Raw genomic sequence first — 23,731 nt, 5'->3', positions numbered from 1 at the left:
GGAATGTTCCACTTGTGAAACGGTGTTGTTGGTTTGATAACAGGGTTGCATGTGTGTGGGATATTGCTCAACATTGATTTTTAGTAAATACAATAAACATTTTTTTAAACAAATAGTATGTGTTAATAATGATATACATTTAAATTCACATAACTGTGAAGGTATTTCATCAATGAACAGCCCAGTCTCACTTTTTTTTTCCGTCCTCCGTAACGAAATGAGTCAAATTTTCGGGTTTTTTTTTTTACTCTGTTACTAACCCTACTCCTACCCCCAACCCCAACCTTAAACATAACCTAATCCTACTCCTTCTCCCCGTTAAATATTTTGTCGGATTTTTTTTAATACCGACTTTCAAAATTAGTCAGGAGGGTCACACAAAACAATACAAACAAACATGCCTATTGTTTTGGTTCATTTAAAAAACAACTTCCATTATTAAGCTTCTGTTTTATTTATTTTACTAGATCTTATTTTATGTTTTATTTACCTTACTAGATCTTATTTTACTTCTTTTATTCCTATGTATTTCACTATATCTTATCTTTGTTTGATTGTGTCTATTATATGTTTTTATGTATGACGATGTTTGTATTTTAGTGTTGTCTTTTTTGTGCTGGTGAGCTGAAGACAATTTCCACCTCAGTGGACAATAAAGAGTTATTTTATTCTATTCTAATTTCTTTTCTTCAAATGGTAGTACTATTTTCACTCTTCACACTGGTATAAATGTATTTTAGATGTGTTGTAAATTCCATTTATACAAATGATGGGACATAATTTGTATTCCATCTGTGGAATGACTCAAAGAGAGAATCACAGGCCTGCCTTGGTGGTCACCAGTTTGGACAAAATTAGCTGTGTTAGGTGGATGTAGCAACTCAGCACTGCAAATCCTTCCAACGCTTCAATGTTGTCTCCTTGTGCTTCATTAGTTATGCCTGCTGGCTTCTTGATGATGTCCTGCTCAAGATACAGACCTACAGGAAGAGGATGTCTTTCCCATATTGTTCTACTTTTGCTCATTTCAAAACGAGCAAATATTTGCACAAAAACAACAAAGTTTATCAGTTTGAACATTAAATATCTTGTCTTTGTGGTGTATTCAATTGAATATAAGTTGAAGAGCATTTGCAAATCATTGTATTGTTTTTATTTACAACCCCAATTCCAATGAAGTTGGGATGTTGTGTAATATGTAAATAAAAACAGAATACAATGATTTGCAAATCCTCTTCAACATACAGTATATTCAATTGAATACACCACAAAGACAAGATATTTAATGTTTAAAATAAAAAAGTAAGACCCTTGGGTGTGTCCCTTGTTTTCACTCAGGTCCAAGGTATGGCACACGTTTTACATTAGATACCCTTTCCTGATGCAGCTACACATTACACAGAGACTGAGCAGGGCTGGCCTTGAACCTGGAACCTTCCACACTGGAAATAAGCACATTTGGCCACCATTGCTGTCTTACTCTAAATCAAATTTAATGAAAATTTGCATGTATCCAGTTTAAGAAAACACATGTTCAGTAAAGTCTTTTTCATCATTCTGTCATCTTAAAAACATGTTAACTTCAAGCTACCCTCCTGGTAGAATCAAGACTCAATCAAGAATCTTTATTGTCATTGCACAGTCATACAGTCTACATTAGCACAACAAAATTGGAGCTTAGTCCTCCTCCTTCTTGGTGCCGAAAAAAAAAAAATCAGATAAATAATAAATAAACAAGGCACACAGTTACCAAAGAAAGACACTATATACAAATTGAAGGGCTGAAAACAGAGACAAATTTATGATGTAGATGGGCACACTTCTTATAAGCTTGCTAGATTCCATCTGTACCTAGTAATTTATGAATCGTTGATATTCTTATAAATTAGGTGATACCTAATGTGACAAGTAGACGTCTTTGGTACTACAACCCCAATTCCAATGAAGTTGGGACGTTGTGTAAAATGTAAATAAAAACAGAATACTATGATTTGCAAATCCTCTTGTTGGGAAAGTGTAGGAACACGGACCCACAACAGGGGGCGCAAATGAACGGACAATGGAGTAAGTCAAAATAACAACGCTTTACTGTTGTGAATGTGCACAACGAATACAACCAATTACAGAAATGGACCAAAGTCAATACACAAAGGTTTCGTGTGGGCAGGCTCGAAGATAGGAGACGCCTCTCCAAGGTAAGACCGGAACCACACGGCTTCCTCCGCCACAGGACCCCGGGAATACTGGAGCCGCCAAGTCCCGAACTCCCAGGTGGCCACTGCCTCCGCGTGTCGGACCTGGTACTGCTGGCGAGGGAAAAAGAACAGTTAGATGGGGGCGCGTTTGCACCCAGAACTCCGAACGGCAGGAAAGGTACCTCCACCTCTCGTTGGAACAGTAAACCAATAACTAGCTCAGTCAAAACTGTGTACTCAGTAGGCTTTGATATGTTACCTCTCTGGTAGAAACGATATCTCGGCAATGAGGTGGAGATGCCGTCCTGCTGATATACCCCACTGATGATTGCCGTCAGCTGTCTCAGGTGATGGGTGACAGCTGTCACCGAGGCTGCTCCCGTGAGGCGGCGGCGCCCTCTGGTGCCTGGAGCCCGCACTCCAGGCAGGGCGCCCTCTGGTGATGGTGGGCCAGCAGTACCTCCTCTTCAGCGGCCCACACAACACCTCTTCAACCTCTATTCAACTGAATACTCCACAAAGACAAGATATTTAATGTTCAAACTGATAAACTTTATTGTTTTTGTGCAAATATTTGCTCATTTTGAAATGGATGCCTGCAACATGTTTCAAAAAAGCTGGGACAGTGGTATGTTTACCGCTGTGTTACATCACCTTTCCTTCTAACAACACTCAGTAAGCGTTTGGGAACTGAGGATACTAATTGTTGAAGCTTTGTAGGTGGAATTCCTTCCCATTCTTGCTTGATGTACGACTTCAGTTGTGCAACAGTCCGGGATCTCCGTTGTCGTATTTTGCGCTTCATAATGTGCCACACATTTTCAATGGACGACAGGTCTGGACTGCAGGCAGGCCAGTCTACTACGAAGCCACACTGTTGTAACGTGCAGAATGTGGCTTGGCATTGGTGGACCGTAATAAAAATATAAAAGAACAATGCCGTGCAAAGTGCAAAAGTATACACACCCTTAAGTATAACACAACTATATTATCCGTTATACAGCCACCTTTCTTTAGACAAGTCAAAGGATGGATACTTGAGCATTTCCAAGTCCCTGAAGATGTCATGGAGTTCATTTACATGAATTATTAAGAAACAGGGTGATAATTCATGTAAATTAACTCCATGACATCTTCAGGGATTTGGAAAGGCTCAAATATCCATCCTTTGACTTGTCTAAAGAAAGATGGCTATACGAGGTCTGTCAATAAAGTATAGGTCCTTTTTATTTTTTTCAAAAACTATATGGATTTCATTCATATGTTTTTACGTCAGACATGCTTGAACCCTCGTGCGCATGCGTGAGTTTTTCCACGCCTGTCGGTGATGTCATTCGCCTGTGAGCACTCCTTGTGGGAGGAGTCGTCCAGCCCCTCGTCGGAATTCCTTTGTCTGAGAAGTTGCTGAGAGACTGGCGCTTTGTTTGATCAAAATTTTTTCTAAACCTGTGAGACACATCGAAGTGGACACGGTTCGAAAAATGAAGCTGGTTTTCAGTGAAAATTTTAACGGCTGATGAGAGATTTTGAGGTGATTCTGTCGCTTTAAGGACTTCCCACAGTGCGAGACGTCGCTCAGCGCTCTCAGCCGCCGTCGTCAGCCTGTTCAAGCTGAGAACCTCCACATTTCAGGCTCTATTGATCCAGGACATCGTGAGAGAACAGAGAAGTTTCAGAAGAAGTCGGTTTCAGCATTTTATCCGGATATTCCACTGTTAAAGGAGATTTTTTTAATGAAAGACGTGCGGACGGGTCCGCGCATCGGGACGCAGCCGCCGCGACGCTCCGCCACAGGAAAAACACCTCTGTTGAAAGCCTTAAGGACAAGTTGGAACATGTCCTGCTGTTAAACAATTTCTCATATACTCACTCCACTGAAAGCCATCAAAAGCCGCCTGGATTTTACAAATGGTTATCAACACGGAGGTGTTTTTCCTGTGCCGCCGCACCGCGTCGGCTGCGTCCCGACGCGCGGACCCGTCCGCACGTCTTTCATTAAAAAAATCTCCTTTAACAGTGGAATATCCGGATAAAATGCTGAAACCGACTTCTTCTGAAACTTCTCTGTTCTCTCACGACGTCCTGGATCAATAGAGCCTGAAATGTGGAGGTTTTCAGCTTGAACAGGCTGATGACGCCGCCTGAGAGCGCTGAGCGACGTCTCGCACCGTGGGAAGTCCTTAAAGCGACAGAATCACCTCAAAATCTCTCATCAGCTGTTAAAATTTTCACTGAAAACCAGCTTCATTTTTCGAACCGTGTCCACTTCGATGTGTCTCACAGGTTTAGAAAAAATTTTGATCAAACAAAGCGCCAGTCTCTCAGCAACTTCTCAGACAAAGGAATTCCGACGAGGGGCTGGACGACTCCTCCCACAAGGAGTGCTCACAGGCGAATGACGTCACCGACAGGCGTGGAAAAACTCACGCATGCGCACGAGGGTTCAAGCATGTCTGACGTAAAAACATGAATGAAATCCATATAGTTTTTGAAAAAAATAAAAAGGACCTATACTTTATTGACAGCCCTCGTATAATGGAAGATGTGCAGGGGTCGTGGCCATGTGGTTAATGTGCTTGGTTTCAGTGCAGAAGGTTCCAGGTTCAAATCCCACCCCTGCCATATTTCTCCATGTAATGTGGAGTTGCGTCAGGAAGGGCATCCGGCGTAAAACCTGTGCCAATTCAACATGCAGATCCACCTTGGATTTGCTGGGGCAACCCCGAGTGCAAACAAGGGAGCAGCCAAAAGGACTTACTCTTAAGAAACAGTGTGATGCTGTATGGTAAATCTGACTGAAGGAGGCACTTCTCAACAACTGAGTTGTCAAGGATATCTTGGTGGCTTTCCTTACTAGTGTGCCTGTTGCACTGTCACTCAGTTCTGGAGAAATGTTTCCTCCAAATAGATTTACCATACAGCACCACGCTGTTTGCATTTCTTAAACATTATACTCTCCATTGTTTTGACTTTTATCTTTTTATTTTACTTACTGTATGTTGCAGTTATTAGTTTTCACTGTGAGTTTAAAGGACATCACTTTAGATGTTTTAAAATAAGTAAGCCTGAATTATATTTTTTAAATTTGGTGTCGTTACAAAATTCAGATGTGTACCAGCTCAAGGGTTCACAAACGTTTGGACACCAGTGTACATCAGTACTGACAAAAGTCTACATTTCCATCTTGGAATCATATCTCAGGTTTTATTCAGATCACTTGAATTTTTGCACAACAGTGGTTGTAAAGCTTTTCGCAGTAAGCAAACAGAAGTTAGGAAATCGTTGGATTACAGCTGCAGAGCCACTAGATGGCAGCAAACTCTTGTTATCCTATAAGGTGGCAACTCGTGTGTGTAAAACAGGAAATACAAGAGTAGACAAGTGACAAAATAAAATAAAAACCAACATGAAGCATTTTAGTATGAAGTTGTGCCAAAACGTGTTGCCAGACCAGCTTCAGTGCATATTGACATTAGTTTAATAAGGTTCTGGAACTCTACTCGAGGGATGGAACATTGTTCTTTCAAAAGATATTCTTTCATTTTCTGTTTTAATAATGGTGGCGGAAAGACGTCTCACATTTCATTCCAAAATCTCCCATTGGTGGTCAGCTGGGTTTGAGATTTAGTGACTGTGAAGGCCATAGCTTATGACTGACACACATTTTCATTGAAACCGCACAGCGATCCCTTTGAACTGGACTGGATATCATTATGTTTCTTCACTATTTATTCAGATTTTTTTGGACAGAGAACATCTATTTGAAGCGATTTGGTTTATGGCGCCGTAGGAGGAGGTCATAAGCTTCATTTATCTTCACAAACATTGTCTCTGCATCCTTGCTTGGATTGTGGTCTGGATGCCACGTCTTAGCCAGCTCCCTATAGCTGTGAGTTATCTCTTCAAGAGAGGCCTCTGCTTCCAGGGACAACACCTACAATGCACATATGTTCATGTCATTTGTTAAATTTTGCTCAGATAATATGTTGTATTATGGGTGCAAATCATATTCTGTACATCCACAACGTTGGCAGTGTTACCACATTAGACTTTGCATTGCAATACGGTAATTTTTTTTAAGATGTCACAAATGTGATAAGTTAAATCCACCTTTTGCTCACCTGTAGTGCCTCTTTTTCTCTCTCTGTGTATTCTTTGAGCAATATCTCCAGCATCTTCCTCCAAGCATCTTCGTAGTACCCTCCTCCAGTCAAGGCACACAGGATCCGGTAAGGCATTAAAAGAATGTACTCTAGCGTAGTTCGGAGCCAAGGGAAAAACCAGAAAAAATCCAGCAGTGCTGCGACGCAGTCGGACAGGTAGTACAGTGTGGCTGTGGTGTTGTGGAACACACAGTAACCCAGGGGAGCAGAGAAGGCCAACCAAGCAAGACTAAGCTTATAAAGCCTTGGACCTGGGCAAAAGACAGAAAGATTTATTTCTCATAGACTTTTAATGGATGCAGTTTTGAGCTCTGCAAGGGTGGTTGGAATGTCAATCTCACCCAAACTCTATAAGGAATTCTCTAGAGATTGAGGACCACATGCAGTCCTGGATGCAGTTTAATGTCTTGCCCAGGACTAAGGCTGTGACAGATAAATGGCTACTTTTGGGAGATAGGAAATACTGGTCTATCGTATGGCATTTGGGACCCAGTAATAATTACAAATATGGAAAGGTGCAGTACCAGCACATGCTCTTTGACCAGACCAAAAACGTTTTGTAAGTGTGATTACATTGTGACATTGTTCCACTAGGTGTTGTAGAAAGAGCATCTCACCTAAAGGTTGTGTGCTGCCATGGGTATGTGGAGGTTTGTACCGCCGGTGTTGTGCAGCAGTGATACTGGCTGCCAGGCTAATGGGCAGAGGTGACAGGTTGCTGCCGTAGAATATAGAAGAGGTTATGACAGAGGCAATGAGAGTTTTTTGGAGATCTGAAGTCTGATGACCAACGTTTGACACCAGATGTACCCCCGCACCCACAAACAAAGGCAGAACAATTAGATAGAAGAAACTGAGGGTGTTAAGTCCTATCAGGGCCACAGTGCCGAAGTAGATCCCAACACACACCTGCCCAGCAAATCTGACAGGGCTTGGAGGTGGAGGAGCCATGGTTGGGGATCGTTTCCACTTTCTCTCTGCTGCTTCCTGTTTATTGGCCTCATCAACGTACACTGGAATACGTATGACCTCTCTGATCCAGCCAAACCCAAACCCTCCTAGTGTTAGCATCCATAACAGAGCGTGACTATCTCTTCCTAGGTAAAAGTGGTGAAGGCCCAAAAGACCGCCAAGAGCCCACAGGGTATAGGTTACCATTACACTTTTTACCATACTCCACTTTCAGTTTAACAGTTTGTGTGCTGATGAGTCATCGTACAGGACCTGCAATGAAATAACAAATAGTTTAGTCTTACCTCCAAGTCCAAACTATGCCAATTTATTGCTGCTTAGAAAAAAACAAAGTTAAAGCCACAGAGGCGCTCTTTCTATATTAACCTTGGAGTGAATATTCGTGTCAACCTTTTAATTCAATTTACGTACCAGTGCAATACACTGTAGTCACATATATTCACATATTGTTAAACACAAAGTCAATAATTATGCTCCAGTCTCTCCACCAATATTTTGCACAGGTACTTGGAAACATTTTCAGGCTATTTGCATTTTCCTAACCACATAACACCACACGACTTACTGCGCATATACGTGTTGTTTCCTTATTTTGATAAGTCCTCTCTTGTCCGTTCTGTCGATTAAAGTTCCATGCAGTTGGAAGAGCAACATGAACTTTGGCTCATGACAATGAAACTGAGGTCACAGCCTGAGCAGTGATAGCTGTACACAATTCTGCCTGCGGGGGGTTGGGCAGTTATGCTCATTGTCTTCTATTTTATTTTAATGCATTTAGACAAAAAAAGAGAAAATGCTGAAATTTAGTTTAAAAATTATTATAACTGCCAGAACAAACTCTGAACCTTGTGGTCCTCAAATCTGTGGTGCCACTGATTTCCAAGAAAGTACAGTTCTAAAATCCAAAATGTTCACATCATATAAGAGAGCATAAGGTGAATTGAAAGTGTTGTTGAAGAGGCCCTTCAATTTCAGTTTCAATTTATTTATACAGCAGTAAATCACAACAAATTTCACCCCAAGGCTCCACACATGAGCAAGCACACATTTGCTACAACCAGAGGTGGGACAAAGTCACCAAGTCATGAATCAGCAAGTCCCAAGTCAAGTCTCAAGTCATAATGACCACCAATTGTTTGCAAACTGACATGAGACTTGACTTGGGACTTGCAGATTGATGACTTGAGAATGACTTGACAGTGCCTTTGGCCCACCTCTGGCTACAGCAGTATGAAAATCTCTCTCAGGCATTTTTTGTTTATAGGAACAAACCTCAAGTAGATCACATTCCTGTAATTGCACACTCCATCAAAACCTATAACATTTGTATCATTGTGTTTTTGCGATAAAACTGCACATTTTATAGTGGACTTTTATTGTGACAGTCCAAGGCCCATTTGTGCAATAATTATGATGTTCAGTTTGCATCTTGAATCCCACACATTTGCCAGGTGGATGGGTCATTTTGGGAAAGGTGGAGTACTCAATAACACATTGTTTTTATAAATTTGTGAAAAAAAAATTAAGAGATAGACACCTTTTTGCATAAATAGAAGAAGGTCTTAGATCTTTTACTTGAACTCATGGAAAATAGCAGTGAAAACAAGTGTTGCATTTATGTTTTTGTTGCATGTACTTACACAGACATTGTTTTAGCTTCATGGGTTAAACACCCATCACAGTCAAAATCCAACAATTCCATGCCTGCATAATGTCAACATTTTTCTCCTATTAAAAAAAAAATATGTGCAACAATTTCACACTATAAATGACAGATCCCAACATCCCACCATCTGGAAAGCAATTGAGAGCTTGCAGAAGGACCAAGCCCTTGTCCAGGTTGACCTTGTGCGGGATTCTCGAGAGCCACCCGTGACCCGCGTGAAGAAGGCCACCAAAAGCCGCCAGCAAACACTGCACAACTTGTATGTGGATTGCAGTGAGGGTCGCAAAAGTGTGGCAGAACTATTGAGAGGGGCTGGGCACTGCATTAGTCATCATCATCATTGTCATCATATCCTGGGATTATTTACTGCTGCGGCTGTCCGCCGTCGGCTTCTGGTTGCTGGAGGAGAGCGAGTCCCTGGGGTCAGGGTAGGCAGCAGGTGACTAGTTCCTCGTACAGAGGCCCTCCAAGCAACTCGGTCCAGCGGATTAGTGCTGGCCAGGTTGCTCACTTTCATGTCAGCCTTGACACAGTCAGACCAGGTCTTCTTGGGTCTTCCTCGTCCTTGGGTCTTCCTCGCACGCATGACGTGACCGTACCAGCGGACGCTTCGGGAGCACAGTACACAGTACCATCACTTGATCATTCCGCTGCAGTCATTGCAGGTCCTCAGCTTTTGGCGCCCAGGTCTCGCTTGCGTACAACAGCGCTGAGTGCACACAGGTGGTGTACAACCTCCCTCGCATCTTGGGTGTGACATACTTGGAGGTGAGGATGGGGAGCAGTTTCTTGAACTTGCCCCAAGCACATCTGCATCTGGTGATGACGGCCAATGACCAGTTAGGTGGATGGAAATTCTATGTAAATGTTACAGTTACACTTATGACACTAAATTGTGATGAATGATACATTCTGTTCCTGGGCTTTTTTCAATTTAAATTTTTCAATTTATTTTCATTTATATAGCGCCAAATCACAACAGAGTTGCCTCAAAGTGCTTCACACAGGTAAGGTCTAACCTTACCAACCCCCAGAGCAACAGTAGTAAGGAAAAACTCCCTCTGAGGAAGAAACCTCAAGCAGACCAGACACAAAGGGGTGACCCTCTGCTTGGGCCATGCTACAAACATAAATTACAGAACAATTCACAGAACAATTCACGGACGAATATACAAGAAATGCTATTGGCGCACAGGACAGGAGGATCACCAACACAAATACAACTCCCATCTCTGGATGGAGCTGCACCTTAAACAGAGAGAAAAAACAGAATCAGGCATCAGAAAGACAAAAAATACTGTATAATTTGCCAGCATTAAACAACAAGAAAAACAGAGAAATACTAAGGTGATCGCCGGCCACTAGCCCTAAACTTCACTAAAAGACCCCAGAATTTAGGTAAAGAAAGTTGAGGCCGCAGCCCGCTCCAATTACTAATAAATGAACTGGGATTTTTTTTCATACACTTGTAGAGTTTACATGCTCTCCCTGTGTTTGTGTGGGTTCCCTCCATGTGGGTTCCAAAGACATGCAGGTTAGGTGAATGGGTGACATTAAATTGACCGTATACACGATGCGAGTGTGACTGAGTTTGTCCATTTGTGTGTGGCGTTGTGACAGACTCCTGTCCAGGGTTCATCCTACCTCATGTCCTATGACTGCTGGGATACGCTCCAATCCCACGTGACCTTTAATTGGAGTATGCAGTTGAAGATGAGTGAGTGAGTAAATGAGTAACCAACCAGAAGTGCTTTTTTTCTGACTTTAGGCTCAACAACTGGGGTCTCTCTCCACCTTTGGATGCTCAACACTGATCCCTGCACCTATCTCAGTCATTACTGCATTTCTCTTTCAATCTCTGCTGTTTTCTCGGCCAATACAGCTCCAACTTTTGCAGTTATCTTATCAAATATGTACCAGGCAGCGGGAATTTATTTTTATTATTTATTTCAGTTGTAGAGACATTGTGAAGAGACATTTCCTGTTTTGTTTCAACAATCCTGTCAGTTCAGATATGGTCACTGTAGTATCTCAAGAGAGATTGTAGCAAGGACAAGAGCAAACACCCTGTCACTTGAATGAGTTGCAGTGTGGAGAGACAATCCATTCATAGAGAAAACACCTTTGAGGCATTTAGTTTCACCAGTGCTTGTGTCAGATGAGGCAAAACATGATATTCTGCATTTTGCAGTTAAAGGATAGAAGTGCTTTGAGGAGTTCATGTTTGAACATTTTATCTCTACATCAAGTTTCTCAGTCTGGGACAAAATGAAGAAGCTTAAGCTAAAGGCTTTTTCGATCTGGATGGAAAAAATGAAAGTGCACGTCTGAGACAAGGTCATCAAGTTACGTGTGGAGTGTTAATTGCTACGAAGATTGTGAAGAGCTGGGAAGAGCAGTTGAAGATGCCAAGGCAGACCCCCTTGAAGCTGTCCCACAGCCTGATCTGGTTTAAGATCTTTCCGTAAACACTCTGATAGTTGACACCATGGGTGTGTTTCAGAATATTAACACCAATTGTGCTGAGACTATCAGATCTTCAAAATAAAAGTGACGTTCCAGGAAAGAAGGGGACAGGGCCTGAAAATCTGGCTGTTGTTTGTGTGTATGCACCAAATGGCAGTTCAGATTATTCGGCCTTCTTGGAGTCCCTGAACAGAGTTCTGTATGGGCTCCAGTGGAGACACTTGGAGAGGCGTGATTGAGACGGACGGCCTTCCTATTCATTTGTTATTGGACTTCTCTGCTAGTCATGGGCTGTCCATAATGAACACCATGTTTGAACATAAGGATGCTCATAAGCGCACATGATACCACAGCACTGTAGGCCAAAGGCTGATGATCAATTTTGTGATTGCATCATCTGATCTGAGGCAGCATGTTGTGGATGCTCGGGTGAAGAGAGGGGCAGAGCTGTCAAGTGACTGCCATCTGGTGGTGAGTTGGATCAGAGGGTGGGGAGGACTTTGGATAGACCTGGTAAGCTCAAATGCATAGTGCAGGTGAACTGGGAACATATGGAGGAGCCCACTGTCCGACAGATCTTCAATTCACACCTCTGACGGAGCCTTTCTGGCATCCCTGTGTCGGTTGGAGGCATTGAACCAAAATGGGCAATGTTCAAAGCTTCTATTGCTGAAGCTGCAGTGGGGAGCTGTGAAATGAAGGTCTTAGGTGCCTCAAGGAGCAGCAACCCTCAAACACCGTGGTGGACACCAGTGGTCAGGTAACCTACTGAAGAAGGAGTTCTATGTTATCTCGAAGGACTCCGGAGGCAGCTGCAAGGTACCAACGGGCCCGAAGGGCAGCAGCCTTTGCTGTGGGGAGGAAAAGCTGCGGGTGTGGGAGGAGTTCAGAGTAATCGTGGAGAAGGACTTTTGGTCTGCACCAAGGTGCTTCTGGCGGACCGTGAGACACCTCAGGAGGGGAAAACGGGGAACCATCCTAGCTGTCCACAGTAAGGATGGGACTCTCTTGACCTCAACTGAGGAGGTAATTGGGCATTGGAAGGAACACTTTGAGAAACTCCTACATCAGACTGGAGTGCCCGCTATAGTAGAGGCAGAGCTGGAATCAGATGGGGGATCATCATCAATTTCCCTGGTAGAAGTCACTGAGGTAGTCAAACAACTCTGCAGTGGCAAAGTCCCAGGGGTTTCCTTTAGAGGTAAAGTAAGGAGATTGGTCATCCACGAGCAGCTCGGAGTAGAGCCGCTGCTCCGTCGCGTTGAAAAGCACCAGCTGACGTGGTTTGGGCATCTGGTAAGGATGCCCCCTGGGTGCCTCCCTATCGGGAGGTGTTCCAGGCACATCCATGTGAGAGGAGACCCAGGGGAAGACCCAGGACTAGGTGAAGAGATTATATCACCATGCTGGCCTGAGAACGCCTCAGTATCCCCCAGTCAGATGTGCTTAATGCGACCCAGGAAAAGGAAGTTTGGGGTCCCCTGCTGGAGCTGTTGCCCCCACTACCTGATCCCAGATAAGCAGTTGAAGATGAGTGAGTGTACTGAGTCTAGAATATATAAAATGTCCACTTTCTGAAAACTACCTAATTAAAAAAAATTCACATTTTTACAATATTTAAATATTATATATCAATCAACTTCAATCAACTTTTTTCTTGTATAGCGCCAAATCACAACAAACAGTTGCCCCAAGGCGCTCCACATTGCAAGGCAAGGCCATACAATAATTATGAAACACAGTCTACGTCTAAAGCAACATAACCAAGGGATGGTCCAGGGTCACCCGATCCAGCCCTAACTATAAGCCTTAGCGAAAAGGAAAGTTTTAAGCCTAATCTTAAAAGTAGAGAGGGTATCTGTCTCCCTGATCTGAATTGGGAGCTGGTTCCACAGGAGAGGAGCCTGAAAGCTGAAGGCTCTGCCTCCCATTCTACTCTTACAAACCCTAGGAACTACAAGTAAGCCCGCAGTCTGAGAGCGAAGCGCTCTAATGGGGTAATATGGTACTACGAGGTCCCTAAGATAAGATGGGACCTGATTATTCAAAACCTTATAAGTAAGAAGAAGAATTTTAAATTCTATTCTAGCATTAACAGGAAGCCAATGAAGGGAGGCCAACACGGGTGAGATATGCTCTCTCCTGCTAGTCCCCGTCAGTACTCTAGCTGCAGCATTCTGAACCAACTGAAGGCTTTTTAGGGAACTTTTAGGACAACCTGATAATAATGAATTACAATAGTCCAGCCTAGAGGAAATAAATGCATGAATTAGTTTTTCAGCATCACTCTGAGACAAGACCTTTCTGATTTTAGAGATATTGCGTAAATGCAAAAAGGCAGTCCTACATATTTGTTTAATATGCGCTTTGAATGACATATCCTGATCAAAAATAACTCCAAGATTTCTCACAGTATTACTAGAGATCAGGGAAATGCCATCCAGAGTAACGATCTGGTTAGACACCATGCTTCTAAGATTTGTGGGGCCAAGTACAATAACTTCAGTTTTATCTGAGTTTAAAAGCAGGAAATTAGAGGTCATCCATGTCTTTATGTCTGTAAGACAATCCTGCAGTTTAGCTAATTGGTGCGTATCCTCTGGCTTCATGGATAGATAAAGCTGGGTATCATCTGCGTAACAATGAAAATTTAAGCAATACCGTCTAATAATACTGCCCAAGGGAAGCATGTATAAAGTGAATAAAATTGGTCCTAGCACAGAACCTTGTGGAACTCCATAATTAACTTTAGTCTGTGAAGAAGATTCCCCATTTACATGAACAAACTGTAATCTATTAGACAAATATGATTCAAACCACCGCAGCGCAATGCCTTTAATACCTATGACATGCTCTAATCTCTGTAATAAAATTTTATGGTCAACAGTATCAAAAGCAGCACTGAGGTCCAACAGAACAAGCACAGAGATAAGTCCACTGTCCGAAGCCATAAGAAGATCATTTGTAACCTTCACTAATGCTGTTTCTGTACTATGATGAATTCTAAAACCTGACTGAAACTCTTCAAATAGACCATTCCTCTGCAGGTGATCAGTTAGCTGTTTTACAACTACCCTCTCAAGAATCTTTGAGAGAAAAGGAAGGTTGGAGATTGGCCTATAATTAGCTAAGATAGCTGGGTCAAGTGATGGCTTTTTAAGTAATGGTTTAATTACTGCCACCTTAAAGGCCTGTGGTACATAACCAACTAACAAAGATAGATTGATCATATTTAAGATTGAAGCATTAAATAATGGTAGGACTTCCTTGAGCAGCCTGGCAGGAATGGGGTCTAATAAGCATGTTGATGGTTTGGATGAAGTAACTAATGAAAATAACTCAGACAGAACAATCGGAGAGAAAGAGTCTAACCAAATACCGGCATCACTGAAAGCAGCCAAAGATAACGATACATCTTTGGGATGGTTATGAGTAATTTTTTCTCTAATAGTCAAAATTTTGTTAGCAAAGAAAGTCATGAAGTCATTACTAGTTAAAGTTAATGGAATACTCAGCTCAATAGAGCTCTGACTCTTTGTCAGCCTGGCTACAGTGCTGAAAAGAAACCTGGGGTTGTTCTTATTTTCTTCAATTAGTGATGAGTAGAAAGATGTCCTAGCTTCACGAAGGGCTTTCTTATAGAGCAACAAACTCTTTTTCCAGGCTAAGTGAAGATCTTCTAAATTAGTGAGACGCCATTTCCTCTCCAACTTACGGGTTATCTGCTTTAAGCTACGAGTTTGTGAGTTATACCACGGAGTCAGACACTTCTGATTTAAAGCTCTCTTTTTCAGAGGAGCTACAGCATCCAAAGTTGTCTTCAATGAGGATGTAAAACTATTGACAAGATACTCTAACTCCCTTACAGAGTTTAGGTAGCTACTCTGCTCTGTGTTGGTATATGACATTAGAGAACATAAAGAAGGAATCATATCCTTAAACCTAGTTACAGCGCTTTCTGAAAGACTTCTAGTGTAATGAAACTTATTCCCCACTGCAGGGTAGTCCATCAGGGTAAATGTAAATGTTATTAAAAATGATCAGACAAAAGGGAGTTTTCAGGGAATACTGTTAAGTCTTCTATTTCCATACCATAAGTCAGAACAAGATCTAAAATATGATTAAAGTGGTGGGTGGACTCATTTACTTTTTGAGCAAAGCCGATAGAGTCTAATAATAGATTAAATGCAGTGTTGAGGCTGTCATTCTCAGCATCTGTGTGGATGTTAAAATCGCCCACTATAATTATCTTATCTGAGCTAAGCACTAAGTCAGACAAAAGGTCTGAAAATTCACAGAGAAACTCACAGTAACGACCAGGTGGACGATAGATAATAACAAATAAAACTGGTTTTTGGGACTTCCAATTTGGATGGACAAGACTAAGAGACAAGCTTTCAAATGAATTAAAGCTCTGTCTAGGTTTTTGATTAATTAATAAGCTGGAATGGAAGATTGCTGCTAATCCTCCGCCCCGGCCCGTGCTACGAGCATTCTGACAGTTAGTGTGACTCGGGGGTGTTGACTCATTTAAACTAACATATTCATCCTGCTGTAACCAAGTTTCTGTTAGGCAGAATAAATCAATACGTTGATCAATTATTATATCATTTACCAACAGGGACTTAGAAGAAAGAGACCTAATGTTTAATAGACCACATTTAACTGTTTTAGTCTGTGGTGCAATTGAAGGTGCTATATTATTTTTTCTTTTTGAATTTTTATGCTTAAATAGATTTTTGCTAGTTATTGGTGGTCTGGGAGCAGGCACCGTCTCTACGGGGATGGGGTAATAGGGGGATGGCAGGGGGAGAGAAGCTGCAGAGAGGTGTATAAGACCACAGCTCTGCCTCCTGGTCCCAACGCTAGACAGTCACAGTTTGGAGGATCCCAAAAAATTGGCCAGATTTCTAGAAATGAGAGCTGCTCCCTCTAAAGTGGGATGGATGCCGTCTCTCCTAACAAGACCAGGTTTTCCCCAGAAGCTTTGCCAATTATCAATGAAGCCCACCTCATTTTTTGGACACCACTCAGACAGCCAGCAATTCAAGGAGAACATGCGGCTAAACATGTCACTCCCGGTCTGATTGGGGAGGGGCCCAGAGAAAACAACAGAGTCCGACATTGTTTTTGCAAAGTTACACACCGATTCAATGTTAATTTTAGTGACCTCCGATTGACGTAACCGAGTGTCATTACTGCCGACGTGAATTACAATCTTACCAAATTTACGCTTAGCCTTAGCCAGCAATTTCAAATGTCCTTCGATGTCGCTTGCTCTGGCCCCCGGAAGACAATTGACAATGGTTGCTGGTGTCGCTAACTTCACATTTCTCAAAACAGAGTCGCCAATAACCAGAGTTTGATCCTCGGCGAGTGTATCGTCGAGTGGGGAAAAACGGTTAGAGATGTGAACGGGTTGACGGTGTACACGGGGCTTCTGTTTAGGGCTACGCTTCCTCCTCACAGTCACCCAGTCAGCCTGCCTTCCCGACTGCACGGGGTCTGCCAGGGGGGAACTAACGGCGGCTAAGCTACCTTGGTCCGCACCGACTACAGGGGCCTGGCTAGCTGTAGAATTTTCCACGGTGCGGAGCCGAGCCTCCAATTCGCCCAGCCTGGCCTCCAAAGTTACGAATAAGCTGCACTTATTACAAGTACCGTTACTGCTAAAAGAGGCCGAGGAATAACTAAACATTTCACACCCAGAGCAGAAAAGTACGGGAGAGACAGGAGAAGCCGCCATGCTAAAACGGCTAAGAGCTAGTAGCTACGCTAAGCTAGCGGATTCCCAAACAGGGAATCCGACACTAGACAGGCTGTGGAGCAGCACAGGTAACGCACGACAACAGTGCTAAAATAAAATAAAAATCCACTAGACAGGCTGTGGAGCAGCACAGGTAACGCACAACAACAGTGCTAAAAAATAAAATAAAAATAAAAATCCACTGGACAGGCTGTGGAGCAGCACAGGCAACGCACGACAACAGTGCTAAAAAATAAAATAAAAATCCACTAGACAGGCTGTGGAGCAGCACAGGTAACGCACGACAACAGTGCTAAAAAATAAAATAAAAATAAAAATCCACTGGACAGGCTGTGGAGCAGCACAGGCAACGCACGACAACAGTGCTAAAACAAAATCAAAATCCACTGGACAGGCTGTGGAGCAGCACAGGTAACGCACGACAACAGTGCTAAAACAAAATAAAAATCCACTAGACAGGCTGTGGAACAGCACAGGTAACGCACAACAACAGTGCTAAAAAATAAAATAAAATAAAAATAAAAATCCACTGGACAGGCTGTGGAGCAGCACAGGCAACGCACGACAACAGTGCTAAAACAAAATAAAAATCCACTAGACAGGCTGTGGAGCAGCACAGGCAACGCACGACAACAGCGCTAAACAAAAATCCACTGGACAGGCTGTGGAGCAGCACAGGCAATGCACGACAACAGCGCCAAAAAAAAATAAAATCAAAATCCACTGGACAGGCTGTGGAGCAGCACAGGTAACGCACGACAACAGTGCTAAAAAATAAAATAAAAATCCACTGGACAGGCTGTGGAGCAGCACAGGTAACGCACGACAACAGTGCTAAAAAAAATAAATAAATAAAAATCCACTGGACAGGCTGCGGAGCAGCACAGGTAACACACGACAACAGTGGTAAAAAATAAAATAAAAATCCACTAGACAGGCTGTGGAGCAGCACAGGTAACACACGACAACAGTGGTAAAAAATAAAATAAAAATCCACTAGACAGGCTGTGGAGCAGCACAGGTAACACACGACAACAGTGCTAAAAAAAATAAAATAAAAATCAAAATCCACTGGACAGGCTGTGGAGCAGCACAGGTAACGCACGACAACAGTGCCAAAAAATAAAATAAAAATCCACTGGACAGGCTGTGGAGCAGCACAGGTAACGCACGACAACAGTGCCAAAAAACAAAACAAAAATCCACTGAACAGGCTGTGGAGCAGCGCAGGTAACACACGACAGCAGTGCCAAAAAATAAAATAAAAATCCACTGGACAGGCTGTGGAGCAGCACAGGCAACGCACGACAACAGTGCCAAAAAACAAAACAAAAATCCACTAGACAGGCTGTGGAGCAGCACAGGCAACGCACGACAACAGCGCTAAACAAAAATCCACTGGACAGGCTGTGGAGCAGCACAGGCAACGCACGACAACAGCGCCAAAAAAAATAAAATCAAAATCAAAATCCACTGGACAGGCTGTGGAGCAGCACAGGTAACGCACGACAACAGTGGTAAAAAATAAAATAAAAATCCACTGGACAGGCTGTGGAGCAGCACAGGTAACGCACGACAACAGTGCTAAAAAATAAAATAAAAATCCACTGGACAGGCTGTGGAGCAGCACAGGTAACGCACGACAACAGTGCTAAAAAAAATAAATAAATAAAAATCCACTGGACAGGCTGCGGAGCAGCACAGGTAACACACGACAACAGTGGTAAAAAATAAAATAAAAATCCACTAGACAGGCTGTGGAGCAGCACAGGTAACACACGACAACAGTGCTAAAAAAAATAAAATAAAAATCAAAATCCACTGGACAGGCTGTGGAGCAGCACAGGTAACGCACGACAACAGTGCCAAAAATAAAATAAAAATCCACTGGACAGGCTGTGGAGCAGCACAGGTAACGCACGACAACAGTGCCAAAAAACAAAACAAAAATCCACTGAACAGGCTGTGGAGCAGCGCAGGTAACACACGACAACAGTGCCAAAAAATAAAATAAAAATCCACTGGACAGGCTGTGGAGCAGCACAGGCAACGCACGACAACAGCGCCAAAAAAAAATAAAATAAAAATCAAAATCCACTGGACAGGCTGTGGAGCAGCACAGGTAACGCACGACAACAGTGCTAAAAAATAAAATAAAAATCCACTGGACAGGCTGTGGAGCAGCACAGGTAACGCACGACAACAGTGCTAAAAAAAAAAAAAAATCCACTAGACAGGCTGTGGAACAGCACAGGTAACGCACAACAACAGTGCTAAAAAATAAAATAAAAATAAAAATCCACTGGACAGGCTGTGGAGCAGCACAGGCAATGCACGACAACAGTGCTAAAACAAAATAAAAATCCACTAGACAGGCTGTGGAGCAGCACAGGCAACGCACGACAACAGCGCTAAACAAAAATCCACTGGACAGGCTGTGGAGCAGCACAGGCAACGCACGACAACAGCGCCAAAAAAAAATAAAATCAAAATCAAAATCCACTGGACAGGCTGTGGAGCAGCACAGGTAACGCACGACAACAGTGGTAAAAAATAAAATAAAAATCCACTGGACAGGCTGTGGAGCAGCACAGGTAACGCACGACAACAGTGCTAAAAAATAAAATAAAAATCCACTGGACAGGCTGTGGAGCAGCACAGGCAACGCACGACAACAGCGCCAAAAAAAAATAAAATAAAAATCAAAATCCACTGGACAGGCTGTGGAGCAGCACAGGTAACGCACGACAACAGTGCTAAAAAATAAAATAAAAATCCACTGGACAGGCTGTGGAGCAGCACAGGTAACGCACGACAACAGTGCTAAAAAAAAAAAAAAATCCACTAGACAGGCTGTGGAACAGCACAGGTAACGCACAACAACAGTGCTAAAAAATAAAATAAAAATAAAAATCCACTGGACAGGCTGTGGAGCAGCACAGGCAACGCACGACAACAGTGCTAAAACAAAATAAAAATCCACTAGACAGGCTGTGGAGCAGCACAGGCAACGCACGACAACAGCGCTAAACAAAAATCCACTGGACAGGCTGTGGAGCAGCACAGGCAACGCACGACAACAGCGCCAAAAAAAATAAAATCAAAATCAAAATCCACTGGACAGGCTGTGGAGCAGCACAGGTAACGCACGACAACAGTGGTAAAAAATAAAATAAAAATCCACTGGACAGGCTGTGGAGCAGCACAGGTAACGCACGACAACAGTGCTAAAAAATAAAATAAAAATCCACTGGACAGGCTGTGGAGCAGCACAGGCAACGCACGACAACAGCGCCAAAAAAAAATAAAATCAAAATCAAAATCCACTGGACAGGCTGTGGAGCAGCACAGGTAACGCACGACAACAGTGCTAAAAAATAAAATAAAAATCCACTGGACAGGCTGTGGAGCAGCACAGGTAACGCACGACAACAGTGCTAAAAAAAAAAAAAAATCCACTAGACAGGCTGTGGAACAGCACAGGTAACGCACAACAACAGTGCTAAAAAATAAAATAAAGTAAAAATAAAAATCCACTGGACAGGCTGTGGAGCAGCACAGGCAACGCACGACAACAGTGCTAAAACAAAATAAAAATCCACTAGACAGGCTGTGGAGCAGCACAGGCAACGCACGACAACAGCGCTAAACAAAAATCCACTGGACAGGCTGTGGAGCAGCACAGGCAACGCACGACAACAGCGCCAAAAAAAATAAAAACAAAATCAAAATCCACTGGACAGGCTGTGGAGCAGCACAGGTAACGCATGACAACAGTGGTAAAAAATAAAATAAAAATCCACTGGACAGGCTGTGGAGCAGCACAGGTAACGCACGACAACAGTGCTAAAAAATAAAATAAAAATCCACTGGACAGGCTGTGGAGCAGCACAGGCAACGCACGACAACAGCGCCAAAAAAAAATAAAATAAAAATCAAAATCCACTGGACAGGCTGTGGAGCAGCACAGGTAACGCACGACAACAGTGGTAAAAAATAAAATAAAAATCCACTGGACAGGCTGTGGAGCAGCACAGGTAACGCACGACAACAGTGCTAAAAATAAAATAAAATAAAAATAAAAATCCACTGGACAGGCTGTGGAGCAGCACAGGCAACGCACGACAACAGTGCTAAAACAAAATAAAAATCCACTAGACAGGCTGTGGAGCAGCACAGGCAACGCACGACAACAGTGCTAAAAAAAAAAAAAAATCCACTAGACAGGCTGTGGAACAGCACAGGTAACGCACAACAACAGTGCTAAAAAATAAAATAAAATAAAAATAAAAATCCACTGGACAGGCTGTGGAGCAGCACAGGCAACGCACGACAACAGTGCTAAAACAAAATAAAAATCCACTAGACAGGCTGTGGAGCAGCACAGGCAACGCACGACAACAGCGCTAAACAAAAATCCACTGGACAGGCTGTGGAGCAGCACAGGCAACGCACGACAACAGCGCCAAAAAAAAATAAAATCAAAATCAAAATCCACTGGACAGGCTGTGGAGCAGCACAGGTAACGCACGACAACAGTGCTAAAAAATAAAATAAAAATCCACTGGACAGGCTGTGGAGCAGCACAGGTAACGCACGACAACAGTGCTAAAAAAATAAATAAATAAAAATCCACTGGACAGGCTGCGGAGCAGCACAGGTAACACACGACAACAGTGGTAAAAAATAAAATAAAAATCCACTAGACAGGCTGTGGAGCAGCACAGGTAACACACGACAACAGTGCTAAAAAAAATAAAATCAAAATCAAAATCCACTGGACAGGCTGTGGAGCAGCACAGGTAACGCACGACAACAGTGCCAAAAAATAAAATAAAAATCCACTGGACAGGCTGTGGAGCAGCACAGGTAACGCACGACAACAGTGCCAAAAAACAAAACAAAAATCCACTGAACAGGCTGTGGAGCAGCGCAGGTAACACACGACAGCAGTGCCAAAAAATAAAATAAAAATCCACTGGACAGGCTGTGGAGCAGCACAGGCAACGCACGACAACAGTGCCAAAAAACAAAACAAAAATCCACTAGACAGGCTGTGGAGCAGCACAGGTAACGCACGACAACAGTGCCAAAAAACAAAACAAAAATCCACTGAACAGGCTGTGGAGCAGCGCAGGTAACACACGACAGCAGTGCCAAAAAATAAAATAAAAATCCACTGGACAGGCTGTGGAGCAGCACAGGCAACGCACGACAACAGTGCCAAAAAACAAAACAAAAATCCACTAGACAGGCTGTGGAGCAGCACAGGCAACGCACGACAACAGCGCCAAAAAAAAATAAAATCAAAATCAAAATCCACTGGACAGGCTGTGGAGCAGCACAGGTAACGCACGACAACAGTGGTAAAAAATAAAATAAAAATCCACTGGACAGGCTGTGGAGCAGCACAGGTAACGCACGACAACAGTGCTAAAAAATAAAATAAAAATCCACTGGACAGGCTGTGGAGCAGCACAGGTAACGCACGACAACAGTGCTAAAAAAAATAAATAAATAAAAATCCACTGGACAGGCTGCGGAGCAGCACAGGTAACACACGACAACAGTGGTAAAAAATAAAATAAAAATCCACTAGACAGGCTGTGGAGCAGCACAGGTAACACACGACAACAGTGCTAAAAAAAAATAAAATAAAAATCAAAATCCACTGGACAGGCTGTGGAGCAGCACAGGTAACGCACGACAACAGTGCCAAAAAATAAAATAAAAATCCACTGGACAGGCTGTGGAGCAGCACAGGTAACGCACGACAACAGTGCCAAAAAACAAAACAAAAATCCACTGAACAGGCTGTGGAGCAGCGCAGGTAACACACGACAACAGTGCCAAAAAATAAAATAAAAATCCACTGGACAGGCTGTGGAGCAGCACAGGCAACGCACGACAACAGCGCCAAAAAAAAATAAAATAAAAATCAAAATCCACTGGACAGGCTGTGGAGCAGCACAGGTAACGCACGACAACAGTGCTAAAAAATAAAATAAAAATCCACTGGACAGGCTGTGGAGCAGCACAGGTAACGCACGACAACAGTGCTAAAAAAAAAAAAAAATCCACTAGACAGGCTGTGGAACAGCACAGGTAACGCACAACAACAGTGCTAAAAAATAAAATAAAAATAAAAATCCACTGGACAGGCTGTGGAGCAGCACAGGCAATGCACGACAACAGTGCTAAAACAAAATAAAAATCCACTAGACAGGCTGTGGAGCAGCACAGGCAACGCACGACAACAGCGCTAAAGAAAAATCCACTGGACAGGCTGTGGAGCAGCACAGGCAACGCACGACAACAGCGCCAAAAAAAAATAAAATCAAAATCAAAATCCACTGGACAGGCTGTGGAGCAGCACAGGTAACGCACGACAACAGTGGTAAAAAATAAAATAAAAATCCACTGGACAGGCTGTGGAGCAGCACAGGTAACGCACGACAACAGTGCTAAAAAATAAAATAAAAATCCACTGGACAGGCTGTGG

General features: G+C 42.9%; 1 protein-coding gene across 2 annotated transcripts; it reads right to left on the bottom strand.

Moving 5' to 3' along the window:
- Positions 1-5,917: 5,917 nt before the first annotated feature.
- dnajc22 (DnaJ (Hsp40) homolog, subfamily C, member 22) lies at positions 5,918-8,192 on the bottom strand. Of its 2 annotated transcripts, none has more exons than XM_034172414.1 (4): positions 7,896-8,192; positions 6,976-7,582; positions 6,317-6,609; positions 5,918-6,129 (listed from the first exon to the last, which is right to left on the bottom strand). In XM_034172414.1, exons 2-4 carry the CDS (start codon positions 7,529-7,531, stop codon positions 5,953-5,955), a joined length of 1,026 nt encoding a protein of 341 aa, XP_034028305.1. In that variant the 5' UTR covers positions 7,532-7,582; positions 7,896-8,192; the 3' UTR covers positions 5,918-5,952. The 2 variants fall into 2 exon arrangements, with proteins under 2 accessions (XP_034028305.1, XP_034028304.1); XM_034172413.1 differs by having other exon boundaries at positions 7,907-8,191.
- Between the last annotated feature and the right edge of the window lie 15,539 nt (positions 8,193-23,731).

Source organism: Thalassophryne amazonica, chromosome 6 (assembly GCF_902500255.1).
Source record: "Thalassophryne amazonica chromosome 6, fThaAma1.1, whole genome shotgun sequence".
Taxonomy (NCBI): Eukaryota; Metazoa; Chordata; class Actinopteri; order Batrachoidiformes; family Batrachoididae; genus Thalassophryne; species Thalassophryne amazonica.
Note: the sequence above shows the minus strand (reverse complement) of the source record. Positions and strands in the feature narration are given on the sequence as shown.

Excerpts from the sequence above, each read along its gene's own strand:
- dnajc22 (XM_034172414.1), bottom strand. The coding sequence starts at position 7,531 with ATGGTAAAAAGTGTAATGGTAACCTATACCCTGTGGGCTCTTGGCGGT. Across the intron at positions 6,610-6,975 it reads TGGCAGCACACAACCTTTAG|GTCCAAGGCTTTATAAGCTT; the intron begins GTGAGATGCTCT and ends TCTTTTGCCCAG. Across the intron at positions 6,130-6,316 it reads GAGAAAAAGAGGCACTACAG|GTGTTGTCCCTGGAAGCAGA; the intron begins GTGAGCAAAAGG and ends TGTGCATTGTAG.